Here is an 18,286-nt window from a genome sequence, read left to right on the forward strand (position 1 = left end):
CAAATTTATTTATGTTAAACTGGCAATTTTTTATCACTCTACCTAAAGCAAATCTCTTTATACTACTAGATTAACACCCGGCTCGCTTGCTCAGCAATTTTAAAAACTCCCATGGAGGTGAATGGAAACGGATGCACATGTCAGGCCGCCTCTCCATTCCGAAAAGTTTTCTGCGCTCTATTTACAATTAGATTATTTGCTCTTTTTAATGCATCTAAAAAAAGACAGAAACTGTGCAAATAGTCCAGATTAAAAATGACATATTGTTTTATACATACAGCTCCTATGCAGACTTATGTGTCTTGTATTAGATTTACACATAGCACTGAGTGCAGTAATTAAGCATTTTTCATAATTCCCATTACTTAACTTCACAGTTTAAAAATCAAGGATGCAATTCATCATTCACATGTTTTTTTAACCCTTGTTGATGAGCTATTTTCCTTTTTTTTTCTCTACCTCTTTCTTCCATAACTTTTTTATTTTTCTGTCCACACAGCTGTATGAGGGCTTGTTTTTTTTGCGGTACAAGTTGTACTTTTGGGCTTATTTTTTTGCACCCTGAACTGACATTTTTACTGACACCATTCTGGGGTAGATATGATTTTATTGCAATGTTGCGGCGACCAATAAAACATAATTCTGGTGTGTCGATTTTTTTTCTCTTTACGCTGTTTACCGATTGGATTCATTTATTTTATATTTTGATAGCTTGGACTTTTATAAACGCAGCAATACCAAATATGTGTTTTTTTTTTATTTATTTTTTAATTGTTTTATTTTTAATGGGGCAAAAGGGAGGTGATTTGAATGTTTGTATTTTTTTTATTTTATTCATATTTTTAAAAACATTTTTTTTCACTTTTTACTGTATTTATTAGTCTCCTTAGGGGACTTGAAGCTGCGATCATCCGATCGCTTTTACCATACATAGCAACACATAAGCACTGCTATGTATAGTGAAAACCATGATCTCCTATGAATGCAAGCTAAACGCTGGCTTTCACAGGGGTATCGTAAGGACAGACACGGGGGTCTTCAGCAGACCCCCAGCTGTCATAGCAGCCCATGGGCGCTGGGCACATGGAATAACGCGCCTGTGTTGACAGTGGCATTTAAAATGTTAACAACCGTGAGCGGATCTCCTCTTCACCCGCGGCTCTTAGAGACAGCTGCCGGGAAAAATGCGGGCTCGGTGTCACGCAAGGTGAGGGAAAGACTAAGTGCAACATGAAGAGAAGAGGGTAAGGAAGCCCAAACACTAGGGAAAGGGGGAGTGGAGACCCCTAGGCAGATCTAATATCACCCTGCCTACTCTACTGTCCCTATATAGGTTCCACACCTATCGCCGAGCAGGAACCTAAGCCCTGAATGTCCCTAGAGCTTGGCCCTAGATAGGGAGGAGACAGGGTGAACACCAGTCAGGCCTCACTACAAACTGTAGCGTCGGCGTCCCTGCCTCCTGCTAGGCAGGGACGCTGTTCCCCTCACCTCTCCGCTCCGTGCCCGGCGTCTTCCTCCCACTCTGCTGGTGGCGCGCGCTCCTTCCCGGCCACTGTGCTTAGGGCGCGCGCTCCCCCTCTCTTAAAGGGGCTTTGCGCGCCGTCCTAAGGAGTCCCCGGCCAATGGCCGGAGGATCTCTCCATATATAAGGCACCTCCTCCAAAATGGAGGTGCCCGAGCAATGTTGTTGCATAGCCTATCACTCTGCTTCAGCCCTCAGGTTCCGTTACCAGATACCTGCCAGTTACCTGCCAGTTTCCTGCTTGATACCTGCCTGATACGTGTCTTTCTGCTGACATTCCTGCGGTCCGACAGTCTGCCTACCAGCCCTGCCAGTCTGTCTATGGACCTATCTGCCCGCTCACCTGGGAGCGCTCACCTGCTACCTGCCTGCTAGCCTACCTGGAGGCCCTGCCGTCACGTGCTGTGACCACCTGCCTGTCCAGAGACTCTTACCCGCTCACCTGCTACCTGCCTGCTAGCCTACCTGGAGGCCCTGCCGTCACGTGCTGTGACCACCTGCCTGTCCAGAGACTCTTACCCGCTCACCTGCTACCTGCCTGCTAGCCTACCTGGAGGCCCTGCCGTCACGTGCTGTGACCACCTGCCTGTCCAGAGACTCTTACCCGCTCACCTGCTACCTGCCTGCTAGCCTACCTGGAGGCCCTGCCGTCACGTGCTGTGACCACCTGCCTGTCCAGAGACTCTTACCCGCTCACCTGGGAGCGCCTACCTGCTACCTGCCTGCTAGCCTACCTGGAGGCTCAGCCGTCACTTGCTGTGACCACCTGCCTGTCCAGAGACTCTCGCCCGCTCACCTGGGAGCGTCCACCTGCTACCTGCCTGCTAGCCTACCTGGAGGCTCAGCCGTCAATTGCTGTGACCACCCGCCTGTCAAGAGACTGTCCCTGTCACTTGCCGTGACCTCCTGCCCTCTTACCCAGAGACTGTCCCCGTCACTAGCCGTGACTGCCTGCCCGCCTTCCCTGGGAGCCACCCGCTTTCTTACAAGGACTGCCCCTTTGTATAGTTGCTCAGAGGTTCCACCTCCCAGATCCATTACAGTTTGCTCGGGCCATGGAACCCGGTGGCACCCAAGCTCCCTCGCTCTTGGACCTATGTCATGAACTGTCCCATCAGAGGTCCCAACAGGAGTCCATCCTGAGTCATCTGCGGAATGTCAACTCTCGCCTGGACACTCTGACTGCTCCACCAGCAACCACCGCTAGTGTCATGACTCGCAGCCCGGCAGCGCCGCTGCCCTCCAATACCATGGCATCCTGCCCCGGACCCCGGCTTTCTGCACCTCCTCGCTTCGGAGGCGACCCCGATCAAGCTCGGGGCTTCATAAACCAGTGCACCCTGCACTTTGAACTCCTGTCCCACCAGTTTATCTCCGACCGGGCCAAAGTAGCCTTCATCATGTCCCATCTCACGGGGGAGGCACTGGCTTGGCTAAATCCTCTATGGGAGAGAGGAGACCCCCTGGTGTCCAACCTGCCAGCCTTTCTCACGGCTTTCCGGAAAGTCTTCGACGAACCCGGACGGAAGACCTCATCCGCATCATCTCTGCTACGCCTCCATCAAGGAAATCTCACCGTGGGCCAATATGCCATACGGTTCCGTACCCTTGCTTCGGAGCTGGCCTGGGATAACGACGGTGTCTGTCTTTTGGGAGGGTCTGTCCGGCCGTATTAAAGATGAACTCGCCGGTCGGGACATTCCTACCACTCTCGACGACTTAATAACTCTTGCCACCCGGATTGACATCCGGTTCCAGGAACGCGCCAAAGAGGTCACCCGTGAGAGGAGGTTTCCACGTCTAGCCCCTACCTTTCAGAAACCCGTCCCTTCTCCCGCTACTCCCCAGGCGCACTCACCTGAGCCTATGCAGGTCGACCAGACCAAGATGGTCAAAACCCGTCAAGAGTTACGCCGAGCCGAGGGGAGCTGCTTCTACTGTGGCAGTAAGGAGCACCGGATCCGTTCCTGCCCGGAGAGGTCGAGAAACGCCTGTGTCTAGGATCGCTCAGAGAGGTCGTCCTAGACAAGAGTAAACCCTCTCCATCTCTGTTGCTGTCGGTCTGTATCATCTGCGGGGAGAACCTTTATTTTGAACTAGCCCAACTTGACTCTGGAGCTGGCGGAAATCTCATTTCTCAGTCCCTGGTAGAGAAATACCGCATTCCCACCAAACCTCTGGCTGTACCCTTATCTGTCGCTGCCGTGGATGGGGGCCTCTTACCACGTCCCATCCAACTCATCACCGAATCCATAACTCTGCAGGTGGGAATGCTGCACTCTGAGAGCATCTTCATTCATGTTCTGCCTGGACTCTCTCATGCCCTCTTGCTAGGCCTACCTTGGCTTCAGAAACATGCACCCGTGCTTGATTGGCAGACCGGAGAAGTCCTTCGCTGGGGACAGGACTGCCATAAGACTTGTTTAGTTCCCGTCCATCCTGTCCGTCCTTCTCCTACCCCAGCCAATCTACCTGGTCTTCCGGTTCCCTATTGGTCTTATGCGGACGTCTTTAATAAAAAGGAGGCAGAGACATTACCCCCTCATAGACCATACGACTGCCCAATCGACCTGATACCCGGCGCTACTCCTCCCCGTGGGCGTATTTACCCTTTATCCGCTGCTGAGACCCGGTCCATGTCTGAATATATTGAGGAGAATTTGGCCCAGGGATTTATCCGGAAATCTACCTCCCCGGCGGGAGCAGGCTTCTTCTTCGTTAAAAAGAAGGACGGCTCACTCCGTCCCTGTATAGACTATAGAGGCCTTAATCAGATCACGGTGAAGAATAAATACCCCCTTCCGCTCATTGCGGAATTATTTGACCGTCTCAAGGGGGCTAGGATCTTCACCAAGCTGGACCTCCGTGGGGCCTATAACCTGGTCCGTATCCGTCAGGGGGATGAATGGAAGACGGCATTCAACACCCGGGACGGCCACTATGAATACCTGGTAATGCCCTTCGGTCTCTGTAACGCTCCTGCCGTCTTTCAAGAGTTGGTCAATGACATCTTCCGGGACCTTCTCTACTCCTGCGTAGTGGTGTACCTGGACGACATCTTGGTCTTCTCTCCGGATCTTCTCACTCACCGGAGGGATGTTCGTCAGGTTCTGCTCAGGCTCAGGCAGAACCACCTCTACGCTAAATATAAGAAGTGCCTCTTTGAGCAGACCTCGCTTCCGTTTTTGGGCTACATAATCTCTCAGACCGGCCTACGAATGGATCCTGAGAAACTGTCTGCCATCCAGAAGTGGCCTCGACCAGATGGGTTGAAGGCTATTCAGCGGTTCCTGGGCTTCGCCAACTACTACCGCCTCTTCATACCGCACTTCTCTTCCCGGACTGCCCCAATCTCTGCGCTCACCCGCAAGGGTACTAATCCCAGAGAATGGCCGCCCGAAGCAGAGGAATCTTTTTTTTTCCTTAAAACAGGCTTTCTCTTCCGCCCCGGTGCTGCATCGTCCGGATGGCAACAAACAATTCTTCCTGGAAGTTGACGCCTCCTCTGGAGCCGGAGCGGTACTTACCCAAAAGTCGCCTTCCGGAAGAATGGTAACTTGCGGCTTCTTCTCCAAACTCTTCTCCTCTTCTGAGCGCAACTATTCTATAGGAGACCGAGAGTTATTGGCCATTAAGCTGGCACTGGAGGAGTGGCGTTACCTGCTCGAGGGGGCTCTTCACCCGGTAATAATTTACACGGACCACAAGAACTTGGCTTACCTCCAGAGTGCCCAGAGACTTAACCCGCGCCAAGCCCGGTGGTCCTTGTTTTTTGCTCGCTTTGATTTCGTTCTTCATTTTCGCCCGGCAGACAAAAACATCAAAGCTGACACCTTGTCCCGATCCTTCCTGGTGTCTGATCTAGAGGAGGAACCTAAGCACATCATTGATCCCGCCAGAGTAATGCAGGTGGCCCCCGTGAATCTAAATCGTCTCCCTCCCGGTAAGACGTTCGTAACTGTACCTGATCGGGAGAAGGTCCTACACTGGGGTCACTCGTCTAGGCTAGCTGGCCACGCCGGTCAGAAAAAGACCCTCCAGCTTATTACCCGGCACTACTGGTGGCCTACCCTGCACAAGGACGTAATAGACTTTGTTTCAGCCTGTGTGTCCTGCGCCCGCAACAAGGTTCCGAGACACCTGCCAGCCGGTCGCCTCCTTCCTCTTCCAGTACCTGCTGCCCCCTGGCAGCATATAGCTATGGACTTTATAACAGATCTCCCTGTCTCTGCCAGTTGTACGGTCATTTGGGTGGTCCGTGACCGCTTTTCCAAGATGGCTCACTTCATTCCCCTGCCGGGCCTCCTGTCTGCACCCGAGCTGGCTAAAGACTTTATCCGCCACATCTTCCGTCTCCATGGCCTGCCCCTCCACATCGTGTCGGATCGTGGGGTTCAGTTCACCTCACGCTTCTGGAGAGCCACATGTAAGCTGCTAGACGTCACCCTGGACTTCTCCTCCGCTTACCACCCACAGTCCAATGGTCAAGTGGAGCGGATCAATCAGATCCTTACCAGTTACCTCCGGCACTTCGTTAATGCCCACCATTCAGACTGGATGGATCTCCTACCATGGGCCGAATTCTCTTACAATAACCACGAGAGCGAATCTTCCTCCAAATCCCCGTTTTTTGTAGTCTTCGGTCAGCATCCTCGGATCCCATTTCCCGTCTCCACCTCGGTGGACAATCCGGCTGCGGAATCTCTCGTTAGCGAATTTTCCTCCATTTGGGAGAGTACCCGATCCACACTCCTTCAGTCGTCCAAGCGGATGAAAAAACACGCTGACAAAAAACGCCTGGATCCTCCACAATTCCGTCCTGGAGATAAAGTCTGGCTCTCGTCTAAGTATGTCCGGCTCAAGGTTCCTTCCTACAAGTTAGGGCCTCGGTTCATCGGCCCACTGGAGGTTATCAAACAAATCAACCCGGTGGCCTATAAATTGAAACTCCCGGCCAACTTGTGGATCCCTAACTCCTTCCATGTATCTCTCCTCAAACCCGTGGTACTTAACTCTTTTTCCAAGTCTACAGGTACGCCCCCTGCTCCGGTTTCTGCTGAAAACGAGTTTGAGGTAGAGAACATTCTGGCCACCAAAAGGGTAAGAGGAAAGACCTTTTTTCTAGTAGATTGGAAGGGGTTTGGTCCTGAGGAGAGAACGTGGGAGCCCCGGGAGAACATCCATGCCCCTCTCATACTTGATAAATTTCTGTCTGGCCTAAAAAAGGGGGGGCCTAAAGGGGGGGGGTACTGTAGCGTCGGCGTCCCTGCCTCCTGCTAGGCATGGACGCTGTTCCCCTCTCCTCTCCGTGCCCGGCGTCTTCCTCCCGCTCTGCTGGCGGCACGCGCTCCTTCCCGGCCACTGTGCTTAGGGCGCGCGCGCTCCCCCTCTCTTAAAGGGGCCGCGCGCGCCGTCCTAAGGAGTCCCCGGCCAATGGCCGGAGGATCTCTCCATATATAAGGCACCTCCTCCAAAATGGAGGTGCCCGAGCAATGTTGTTGCATAGCCTGTCACTCTGCTTCAGCCCTCAGGTCCCGTTACCAGATACCTGCCAGTTACCTGCCAGTTTCCTGCTTGATACCTGCCTGATACGTGTCTTTCTGCTGACATTCCTGCGGTCCGACAGTCTGCCTACCAGCCCTGCCAGTCTGTCTATGGACCTGTCTGCCCACTCACCTGGGAGCGCTCACCTGCTACCTGCCTGCTAGCCTACCTGGAGGCCCTGCCGTCACGTGCTGTGACCACCTGCCTGTCCAGAGACTCTTACCCGCTCACCTGCTACCTGCCTGCTAGCCTACCTGGAGGCCCTGCCGTCACGTGCTGTGACCACCTGCCTGTCCAGAGACTCTTACCCGCTCACCTGCTACCTGCCTGCTAGCCTACCTGGAGGCCCTGCCGTCACGTGCTGTGACCACCTGCATGTCCAGAGACTCTTACCCGCTCACCTGCTACCTGCCTGCTAGCCTACCTGGAGGCCCTGCCGTCACGTGCTTTGACCACTTGCCTGTCCAGAGACTCTTACCCGCTCACCTGGGAGCGCCTACCTGCTACCTGCCTGCTAGCCTACCTGGAGGCTCAGCCGTCACTTGCTGTGACCACCTGCCTGTCCACAGACTCTCGCTCGCTCTCCTGGGAGCGTCCACCTGCTACCTGCCTGCTAGCCTACCTGGAGGCTCAGCCGTCACTTGCTGTGACCACCTGCCTGTCCAGAGACTCTCGCCCACTCACCTGGGAGCGTCCACCTGCTACCTGCCTGCTAGCCTACCTGGAGGCTCAGCCGTCACTTGCTGTGACCACCCGCCTGTCAAGAGACTGTCCCCGTCACTTGCCGTGACCTCCTGCCCTCTTACCCAGAGACTGTCCCCGTCACTTGCCGTGACCTCCTGCCCTCTTACCCAGAGACTGTCCCCGTCACTAGCCGTGACTGTCTGCCCGCCTTCCCTGGGAGCCACCCGCTTTCTTACAAGGACTGCCCCTTTGTATAGTTGCTCAGAGGTTCCACCTCCCAGACCCGTTACACAAACTAAAGACAACAAGGTAAACAAACAAAGTGGACACACTTAGGGTGAGCAGTCACCAGAGAAATAACTCCAACTGTCCTCCAAGGGCACCAGAGAAGAAACTAGCCAACTGCTAGTGCTCCAAGCCAACACAGAGGTACATAGAACTATCACTGGTGCCTCTCTGGAGAAACTGAGAGTTTTTAACTACCAAGCAAGGGTGTATCAATCAGCAGCAGAAGGTGGAGGTAGCTTCTAGGTCCTAAAGGTAGAAGGATATAACCATACTAAAGAGATGAGAGGATCAAGAATGCATCTGCAATGCCAAGTGCAGTGACCTTCTGCAGCCGGATCCAGAGCGACTGTCCATCACACCTGACACACCCATGACACTCGGCTTGTGAGCCTGCATGAAAGTCAAAGAACTGGCATGTACCATTTTTTTTTGTCTTGTGGTATTTGTTGATTTTTTCTTCAAATAATGAATATGGTTCATGAACGTTGTGCAAAATATTGAAAATATATATTTTTTTGTGTCCTTTTTGTGCCTTTTTATAGCAAAAAGTCACATAAAAGTTCCATTTAATGTCGCTAAATTTTTAAAGACTTGTAATTGATGAATCAACCGCAAACATCTGGACAACAAAAACATTCACATTGGCGGAAAAAAGACATAAAAATGGACAAGTGAAGACATATAAAATAAACTTAAAGAGGCGCAAAATTAAAAGAACAATTGGCAGAAGTAAAAAAAAACAGGCCAACAACAGAAAAAAACAACCACAAAACAAAGGTGCAAATGCAATAATGAATTGGACTCTAAGATTACATACTTATTACAACAACAAGATGCAGCGCAAACAGAACAGAAGAGGAGAAAATAACAAAAAAAAACTCACCAATACTTTCAGCAGTCTGTTTGCGTTGGGTTGATAGGAGAGGAACAGGTCCTGGTTTTGGACTTGCAGTGTAATGGGTTGCCTTCTTCTGTTCAATCCAATATATACCTTAACCTTGAATTTTGCTATGGACATAGATAAAGTTGCACAATGTAAAGTGTGAAAATAGTAATGATAATTTATTACCATACACAGATGTTTAAATATGTGATACGACCGTCCAGGAGCGCGGATGATTTTTGCATATGGAACATAAAGGAATGTAATGAAAAAACAAGCAAAGATGTCTCCAGCGGGACCAGGGTTGTGAATATCTTGTTAAAACTTCACTTTTAATTACGTATAATAAAAACCAAGGATGAGTTACAAAATAAGCAGTGTGACGGCTCTCAAGTGCAGACATCTTTGCTTGTTTTTTCATTACTTGAACCTTGGTAACCCGTGACCTGGGCGTCTCCGCTGCAAGATTTTTTTGGGACTGGATGAGTCTGGCTACTACCCGGTGAGTTGACAACATTTTCCCCTTTCCCTTTTCCTTTGTTTTATAGCTATAAAGGAATGTACTTTTGGCGAAAATCCTTACACTCTCCCCAATGACCTAGAATTTTTTTCTTTGTCGTAAAGGTTTAAAAAATATATACCTTGTTCGTTGCCACCTTGCAGGGATCTTGCCCACACATTGCCACCTTTTATGACAAAGTATTTACTTAATTGATCTCGAATGGAGGTGATGTCCGTCTTTTGCGCAAATCTCAACGGTTTATCATCGATGTATGAATTATCTGAAAATAACCGTATAGTTGTCAATACTTCACAGCAAGTTCTCCATATGGAACCAAAGGTTTATTACAAGAGCAAAAAGGCCCAATTGCCCTATGGCCATGTCATGACAATCCAAACATTGAACATATTGTACCATCATCCCTAAACAGATATTAGTCCCGCAATAGAAAGCACCACCCTACAGGTACGACCATTAAGATCCTCACAGATCCAGTGTAATGGGTTGCCTTCTTCTGTTCAATCCAATATATACAGTGCTGGCAAAAAAAATCTTTATAAATTCAACGAAACCACAAAATCTTAACGTTCAAGTGTTTTATTGTGGATATTTCGTTACAATTAGTATTTTAATTAATTAGTATTGATATTTACATTTTACTAAGCCAGCTTTGCTATTATATAGTTTTTGATTATCTCCTTCATTGTGTGCACTTTTAAGAAGTGAAATCATGATGCGGATTTTACACGTAAAGTTTTTTTTTACTGCACAAATGTAAAGATTTTTTTTGCCGCCACTGTACCTTAACCTTGAATTTTGCTATGGAGATAGATAAAGTTGCACAATGTAAAGTGTGAAAATAGTAATGATAATTTATTACCATACACGGATGTTCAGTTATGTGATACGACCGTCCAGGAGCGCGGATGATTTTTGCATATGGAACATAAAGGAATGTACTTTTGCCGAAAATCCTTACTCTCTCCCCGATGACCTAGAATTTTTTTCTTTGTCGTAAAGGTTTAAAAAATATATACCTTGTTCGTTGCCACCTTGCAGGGATCTTGCCCACACATTGCCACCTTTTATGACAAAGTATTTACTTAATTGATCTCGAATGGAGGTGATGTCCGTCTTTTGCGCAAATCTCAACGGTTTATCATCGATGTATGAGATATCTGAAAATAACCGTATAGTTGTCAATACTTCACAGCAAGTTCTCCATAAGGAACCAAAGGTTTATTACAAGAGCAGAAAGGCCCAATTGCCCTATGGCCATTTCATGACAATCCAAACATTGAACATATTGTACCATCATCCCTAAACAGATATTAGTCCCGCAATAGAAAGCACCACCCTACAGGTACGACCATTGAGATCCTCACAGATCCACAGACTAAGGTTCCCATAGTCCCAATGTATAAATATGGAGGTCGTGGGCATACTGTACCTAAACACAATTTCCTTCACTCCTATTGACTTGTTAAAGGTAGAATTTCCAGCAGTACAATGGAAGTCAATGAAGTGCCACTACCACTCCATACATATAGGTGACTTTCGGACCCTCATCCTTGGGATTGGTGGATGCCTGCAGTCGGGTCCCCAGAGATCTTACATTTAACACCTGGCTCATAAATAGGTGATAAATATATTTAATGATTTTTGTGGAAACCCCCTTGACCAGCAGTTTCCATGAACAGTAAATAACTATTGGCACCACCAATGAATTTTATCAGTCTCGCCAGACCCCAGCTTTTCGTTGCTTTCATGGAGGAGCACTATACATTTTCTGGTGGCTGTGCTTGGTATTGCAGCTTAGTCGTTTGTACAGCTGCAGTACCAGGCACAACCACTAGAAAATGTATGGCGCTGTGCCTGGTAAGTAATGGAGAGGCCTCAGCGCATCTTGGAGCACCATGACTCCTCCATCTAGTTGATGGCCTATTCTAAGGATAGTAGAAATAATATGGTTGACTTAGCATTAGAGTTGGTGCGAATCGATTCCCAGAACCCAGTCGAGTGGCCACGTCAGTAATCTGTGGCCACTGGATGGGAGTCCTGAGAGCCCCTTCTTCCTTGCCAGCATCCGTGGTTCTTCTTTTGATTAGCCGGCCTGGCACAAAGTCACATGCTCGTGACGCAAAAACGATTATGTCTAGCCAGGCTGGCTAATCAAAAGAAGACTCGGAGATGCTGTCAGGTAGCAGGCGGTTCTCAGGGCTCCAGTCCAGCGGCCACAAATTACTGAAGTGCTGAATATAGAGCTGTTATCTGTCGTACAGGAGGGGGAGGAGGTGAGCTGTGATGGACTTCCAATGATAAGTGTCATGGTTTATGTTTCATTACCTATACTCTGTTATTGACAGCGTAGCTGTTTTTTGCATTGACGAAAGCATTCAGCTCTCTTGTCCTGTAGTATTTTTACTTTACAGGGCTCTGCTATATGTATCACTGTATGTTTCGGGTCACTTGTTCAGAGAAGTTTACTTGGGCTCATGGGAGCTACTATGAGGGATAACAAATGATGAGTGTCACAGTTTATGCTTGATTATCTATACTCTTTTATTTACAGCCTAGTTGTCTCTGCATTACCTGGGGCAATTAGCCTTTTTGGCCCTATTGCAACCTTTCTTACATAGGGCTTAGTAATATATACTATTGTATTTGCCTATTGGCTCAAAGAAATACATTTGGGCTTATTGTGACATATCCCTTGGGTATTTGGACATATTTATTTGAGCATTGCTGATGGTCTCTGGTCTGTCACCCGCTGCATCTGTTACGGGTGTGTCAGATGTAACAGACAGTAGCTCTGGATCTGGCTGCAGAAGGTCACTGCGTTTGGCATTGCAGACATCTTCTTAAATCCTTCTCACTTTTGGACCCAGCGGCAACCTCCCTCCTGCTCTGACTGACACACTCTGGTCTGGGTGTTTATCAACTCTCAGTCTGCTGCAGGGAGTCACATTTTCCCTTATGAAGGCTTGGAGCTATAGCAGTTGGCTCACTTCCTCTCTGGTGCCATTGGAGGATGTTTAATGTTAACTCTCTGGTGTCCGCTCAAGCAAAGTTTTCCCCCTTTGTTTGTCTCCCCTGTTGTCTTTAGTTTAGTGGGGACTGACCAGTGCTCACCCCCCTCCCTATCATGGACCTAGCTCTAGGGATATACAGTGCTTAGGTTTCCTGCTCGGCGATTGTTGTGGAACCAATATATGGATGGTAGGGTAGGCAGGGTGTCATTAGATCAGCCTAGGAGTCTCCACTCCCCCTTTCCCTAGTGTCTCTGCTTCCTTCCCCTCATCCCTTCGTGTTGCACTTAGTCTTTCCCACACTGCGTGACAGCATGTTGGAGATTAATGGCATTGTAATCTATGTGACGCAGCAGTCTGGTGCCCTAACCGGTATCCTGTACTCCGCTATAAACTGAGACCAACATATTATCTATAAAAGATCATTTATATTAGTAACACAATTAAGGTGACCACCACATTGATCTGAGATGAGATAGTGAGAGGGTTGATAGATACGACCAATATGTCCTTAAATGAATCATGTATACATATATAACAAGAAATAATTTTTTCTATCTTTCTCTATCTACTGTGTGTCTTTCTTTAATTAATAGTAGGACATAACAGGGCTATAAGGGACACCGACGTTGAGTGGGGGCACCACGCAGTACAAATTACCTGCGCTGCCAGGAAGGGACAGGAGTAAGGGACATTTAGGGTTGTGATAGAACCTCCTGTTATATCCCCTGCCTGTTACCCCTTTTGTAGGTTATGCCCTGTATTAATTGAGATGTACCCTACTGGACTTATAAGTGTTATATTTTTAATAGTTTTTGGTCCTACATGCTTTTAAGAGTCTAATTTCTTTGTTTTTTGGTTGTTTAGCTCAATCCTTCTAAGCTCTATGTAGAAACAGGAGGTACGTTTTCCCAGCATGAGTCATAAGTCACTGCAAAAGTCCCTGGAAGAGGGGAGGAGGGAGCAGCTGGGTCAGGAATTGAAGAGGGGAATGATAAATAAAGGGACACAGGGACAAGAGACTTCCTGTTTCTACATGGAGTGGAGAAAACAGAAGAATTATCTGGGTAGAAAGGCAAAATGAGCAAGTGAAAGTAGCAAAAGAAGTGTTTCAGTGTTTGAGTTTAACCTGCAGAGGCTGAAGATGACATATTTAAAGCAGACATACTATATCTAAAGACTGAAAATGGTGCAAATTGTAGAAAAAAATCTATGTATACCAATAAGAAGCATAGATTTCATGACTTTCGGATGACCAGCCACTGATCCTTCTATCCCCCCTTTGTCCTGCTGGTCTCTACTGCCTGACCTTAGCTAAATACTCATGAATTAGCAGAAAATGCCCGATCAACCAATCACTGGGGGCAGCAGGGACCCTCCTCAGGCGGACTTTACTGAGCAAGCATTTTCAGACATTTCCAATCTGTTGAGACAGAACCAGGGAATAGAGACCAGTGGGGCTGGGTAAGCGAGATTTGGGGATGGATGAGGGTGAACATTACTTCTTTTTTTTTCTCGATCCGAGTCCTTTTTAAGGTGTTTTCTCTCCTTCCTAGCTTCATATTTGATGGGGGCAGTGCATTTCTGAAGACTGACAGTCCAGACCAGTGGCAGGGATGTGCATTATCGAAAGAATGAATATAGAAATAGCCTTTTCAGAGAGGAAGAGAACTAGAATCCTAAAAGTCAATAGTGACCCTTTAACGAGCCTTGCCACATGACTTAGGATAAAAGCCAAACAATTTGCAGACACTATGTTTCGGGGTACTGCCCCTCGTCAATGCAAAGTATGAGATCTGATTTGGCTAGGTGAGAGGCTTAAAACTATAATCTAAGGGGTAACGTGTCTCATTGTGGAGTAGGATCCCAGTCTTAGCTTCTCACCTAGCCAAATCAGATCTCATGCTTTGAACTGATGAGTGGGAATACCCTGAAACACCGTGTCTGCAAATTGAGATTCTGGTTTGGCTTTTATCCTAAGTCATGTGGCAAGACTCGTTAAAGGGTCGATGTTGACTTTTAGGATTGCTGCTTCTAATAGGTGGTGCTAGAGTTCTAGTCCTCTTCCTGTCTGTAGAGGCAATTTGCATATTTAATTTCCAAGAGGAGCATGAATGGCTTATAGAAAGTCTCCTCACTCTGACATGCCAGGCCTGGCTTGTCACTCTCTACAAGGAGAAACGTTACCCCTTAGATCCCGGAACTATGAAGGAACACTGTAACTATTTGAGTGATCCAGAAAGCTTTCGAGCAACGCATGCAAGTTCTAAAGCAAAGAGTTTGTAAATATGCGCTCCTTGCCTAGGAAACTGGCGAACTCTGTTAGACTGCGGAGATGGTCAGTAACTTAGGCGGCGAGCTGTAAACTATAGAATTAAAAATTCTTCCACTCTTTAGAACAGAGAGGATTTTTAATAAGATTTAAATTGCAACTTTACCCATTCAACAAGATGAGGCAAAGTCATTTTTATCCAACTGGAATCCTTTTTCACCCCCCTCCACCTTTCTCCCGAGTGTGCCCACCTATCATTATTGTTTCTTACCATTTGGATCAAATTTTTTTATCATATCCATCAACTTGCGCTGCGTCACAGGCAGCTGGAACATTTCAATCCCTTCCCTCCGAATGCTCATGTACGGAGGCGTCGGATATGTAATTGGCTGCACAGAAAGCAGATGTGGAAAACAGTAATTGTTCTTCATTGTGATGGGTTAATATTCTCCCTGGTCAGAAAAAGAGACGAAAAGAAAAATAATATGTAATGTTGATGTTTAAATTGCTTCTGTCTGTATAGCACATGAACATAGGCACGCCATGTGCTGCAGTATGGGGTCTCGTCGGGGCACCATTTCTTCTTCCTAGAAATAATATGGTGCGTGCCCAAGACCTCTGAATATACAGATGATGGTGCAGGCACAGGATCTACATGCGCAATATAAATGATTTATTCTTTTGTTTTATCTGTCATTATTAACAGGTACAAACGTTCCGCCAGCAACTCCTCCACTTATATCAACGCCAAATATTTCCGCATTGCAAAAATCCCCAGACCAGTCCCATTGGAGATATCAAGTAAGTTCTTAAATATATACTCAATAAACTCCCCATTCAAATCATGATATCTGTTTCCATATTTATATTGCAGGATCCTGACAGACCCAATTGAATTTCATAGGATCTGTTTAGGTTCTAGTATTTTTGGCAGCAAGAGTAATGGTGAAAACCCTGATCTAATCCGATAACTAAACTTTTATAGATTTTTTTTCATGTATATTTTGTCCAGCCTGGAAAGTTATGAAACTTTACAAACCGCTTTACTAAGGGGTTTGTCTTCATTCCTATAAGCAAAATGCAAGTCAGTGGCTTCTAAACCCCTGCTTTTACTCAGTTTCTTTGTCTGCCTTTATGTGCAGTGATATCAGAATGTACTAATTTAGAGTAAGATGATGGCAGTGAAGGGTCAGCTCAGCTCCTATGCCTTACTAAAGGTATGCTCACACATGCGAGAGAATTGGATAGATTATGGTAATGACACTTGGATAAAACTCAGAATTTTAACCGAGTGTCATCTTAGTGTGATCCGATTCTCTTATGTGAGAGAATATCACAGGTGCGAAGATGGATAACCTAATTTCTCCATCTTCTCCATTGTCTGAGTCCATGGATATCAGGCTGCAATGGGATGACATCCGAGTGTAGTCCGATGTTTCACATGCACCCATAGCATAACATTGGGCCAAGTGCTATCCGATAAAACATCAGCTAGCACTGAGCCGTGTTTTCCTCAAACTCGAAGGATAAGCTGCTGCAGCAGAATGTTCTGATAAGCAGAACACTCATCTGTACTCCAATTGAGTACGTTCTGATATCAACGCAGCTGAAGGCAGGCACATAGACTGGAGAAAATCAGGGGTTTGGAAGCCACTTACATGCAATTTTTTTTACACTAATGAACAAAAATCCCCTAATAAAGTAATTTGCAAAGTTTCATAACTTTGCAAAATTATTTAAAAAAAAAAAAGAAAGTTTAGTTACTCTTTGAAAGTTATTTTTTATCAGATATTCACGACATAACTGCAGCAGGATATCCACAGGATAGGTCCTAAATTTCTGATAAGGATTCCACCTCTGGGATCTGCACCTATATCAAGAACAGGGGTCCCAACTTGTGGCTGCTGTAAATAGAGGAGTCTGCTCATGCACAGTTCTCTCTCTTTACTTTTAAGGATGTTTCAATAGATAATGTAGATTCCAGCTCACTACTGACATTAACCCCATCATGTCATCATGACTTTCCATGTCCTCATAACTTTCCATGTCCTGTGTATGGATCCATGTCCTGTGTATGGATTTCATTGAAATAAAGAAGGATCTACTGGTGAAGCTGAACTATTTCTTCTCTTATGTTTCAGTAGATGCAGATTCCACTTCCTAGATCAGAAGCTAGTTTGATAATGGGGTCCTTTTTCATGGCCACTGTGAATGAGCAACTCACTCTATTTACTCTATGGGAGTTCCAAAAACAGCCAAGCAAGTGTGTGTTACCCCCAGTACAGGAATCGGAAACCCCCGTCCTAGAGCTAGTTGCAGGTCCAAGAAGTCCAACTCATATCTTCAAGATATCTATGTCACGGTGGCTCAGTGGTTAGCATTGCAGCCTTGCAGCTCTGGGGTCCTGGGTTTGAATCCCACCAAGGACAACATCTGCAAGGAGTCTGTGAGTTTCCTCTGGGTTCTCTGGTTTCCTCCCATACTCCAGAGACATACTGATGGGGATTCTAGATTGTGAGCACCACAATCTAGAATGATGATGATGATGTCTGTAAAACGCTGTGGAATTAATGGTGCTATAGAAGTGAGTAAAATAAATATCCTAATGTTTGAAATGGGGATACCTCTGTACTAAGGTGTTATCAGCCTTACCATTACTGACAAAAGCAATAATAGCAAACCTGTAACTGATATTTTTATGGCTGGAAGGACTTTATGGCAGTCTGCAACCTAATAGGACAATACGCAATCACCCCGTGATCATACAGGCACAGTCTGTATCAGTTCCTCATCATTTTGAAGATCTCTACTTGCAATCTAATTCTGTGCTGGTCCTGTAATGGACACCCAGGTGCCTTCTCTGTTACAGTACAGTTTTCGGTGATGTACACTGTAAATAGGAGTGCAGAAAGAGTGCCAAATGTTAGACTTTTTCCTGCCCCCTGAATATTAGCAGCACCGGGTCAGGTAACACAATAACGTGCCCGCCCTGTAGTGCACAATTACAGGTGAATTCCTTTTAAACCTCGGATTTCATTCTTGACTGAAACCAGAATTGATCTCAGACTTACCCAACCCCGCGACCTACCTGTTCCTCCTCGGTCCTCACTCGCTGAATTCCTTAGTCTTTGTGTCGGGCAGAGTATTTATTTGCATGAAGCATGTGGGCGGTGCAGGCGTCCGTGCATCACATCATTCTCCAAAAATCCATGTCAGACTCCAGCACACCTGCTCATGTCAGCCGCCTAACGGGTTTCACAGTCTGATGCAAGGAAATGCAAGAGTTTTTCCACGAATTAACATTTACCATTTATCCATCAGATTGGTAATAAACATCCACAGGAGGATCCCTATCCGGGACCACCTATGAAGGGGGTTCTGATCACTGTTCTTCCTTATTACCGTATTTTTCGGACTATAAGATGCACCGGACCATAAGACGCACCTAGGTTTTAGAGGAGGAAAATAATGTGGTCATGATGCACTGTTAAGGGGGAGGGGGCCTGCTGCTGACACTGTTATAGGGGTAATGTCCCCCAATTCTGTTAATATACCCCAT

At 46.8% G+C, this 18,286-nt stretch overlaps 1 protein-coding gene across 1 annotated transcript in view; it reads right to left on the bottom strand.

The window, feature by feature from the left end:
* Positions 1-17,878, bottom strand: part of LOC141165294 (uncharacterized) — a 29,588-nt gene extending 11,710 nt beyond the window's left edge. The window contains exons 1-5 of the mRNA XM_073650889.1: positions 17,816-17,878; positions 14,999-15,179; positions 10,464-10,604; positions 9,566-9,706; positions 8,925-9,049 (exon numbers count right to left, since the gene is read on the bottom strand). Coding sequence (XP_073506990.1) covers positions 8,925-9,049; positions 9,566-9,706; positions 10,464-10,604; positions 14,999-15,158 — 567 coding nt within the window. The 5' untranslated portion in view covers positions 15,159-15,179; positions 17,816-17,878. The remainder of the gene's footprint in view (positions 1-8,924; positions 9,050-9,565; positions 9,707-10,463; positions 10,605-14,998; positions 15,180-17,815) is intronic.
* Positions 17,879-18,286: the final 408 nt, after the last annotated feature.

This window comes from Phyllobates terribilis, unplaced genomic scaffold, assembly GCF_046119375.1.
Source record: "Phyllobates terribilis strain yellow unplaced genomic scaffold, ASM4611937v1 Scaffold_11__3_contigs__length_659146591, whole genome shotgun sequence".
NCBI lineage: Eukaryota > Metazoa > Chordata > Amphibia > Anura > Dendrobatidae > Phyllobates > Phyllobates terribilis.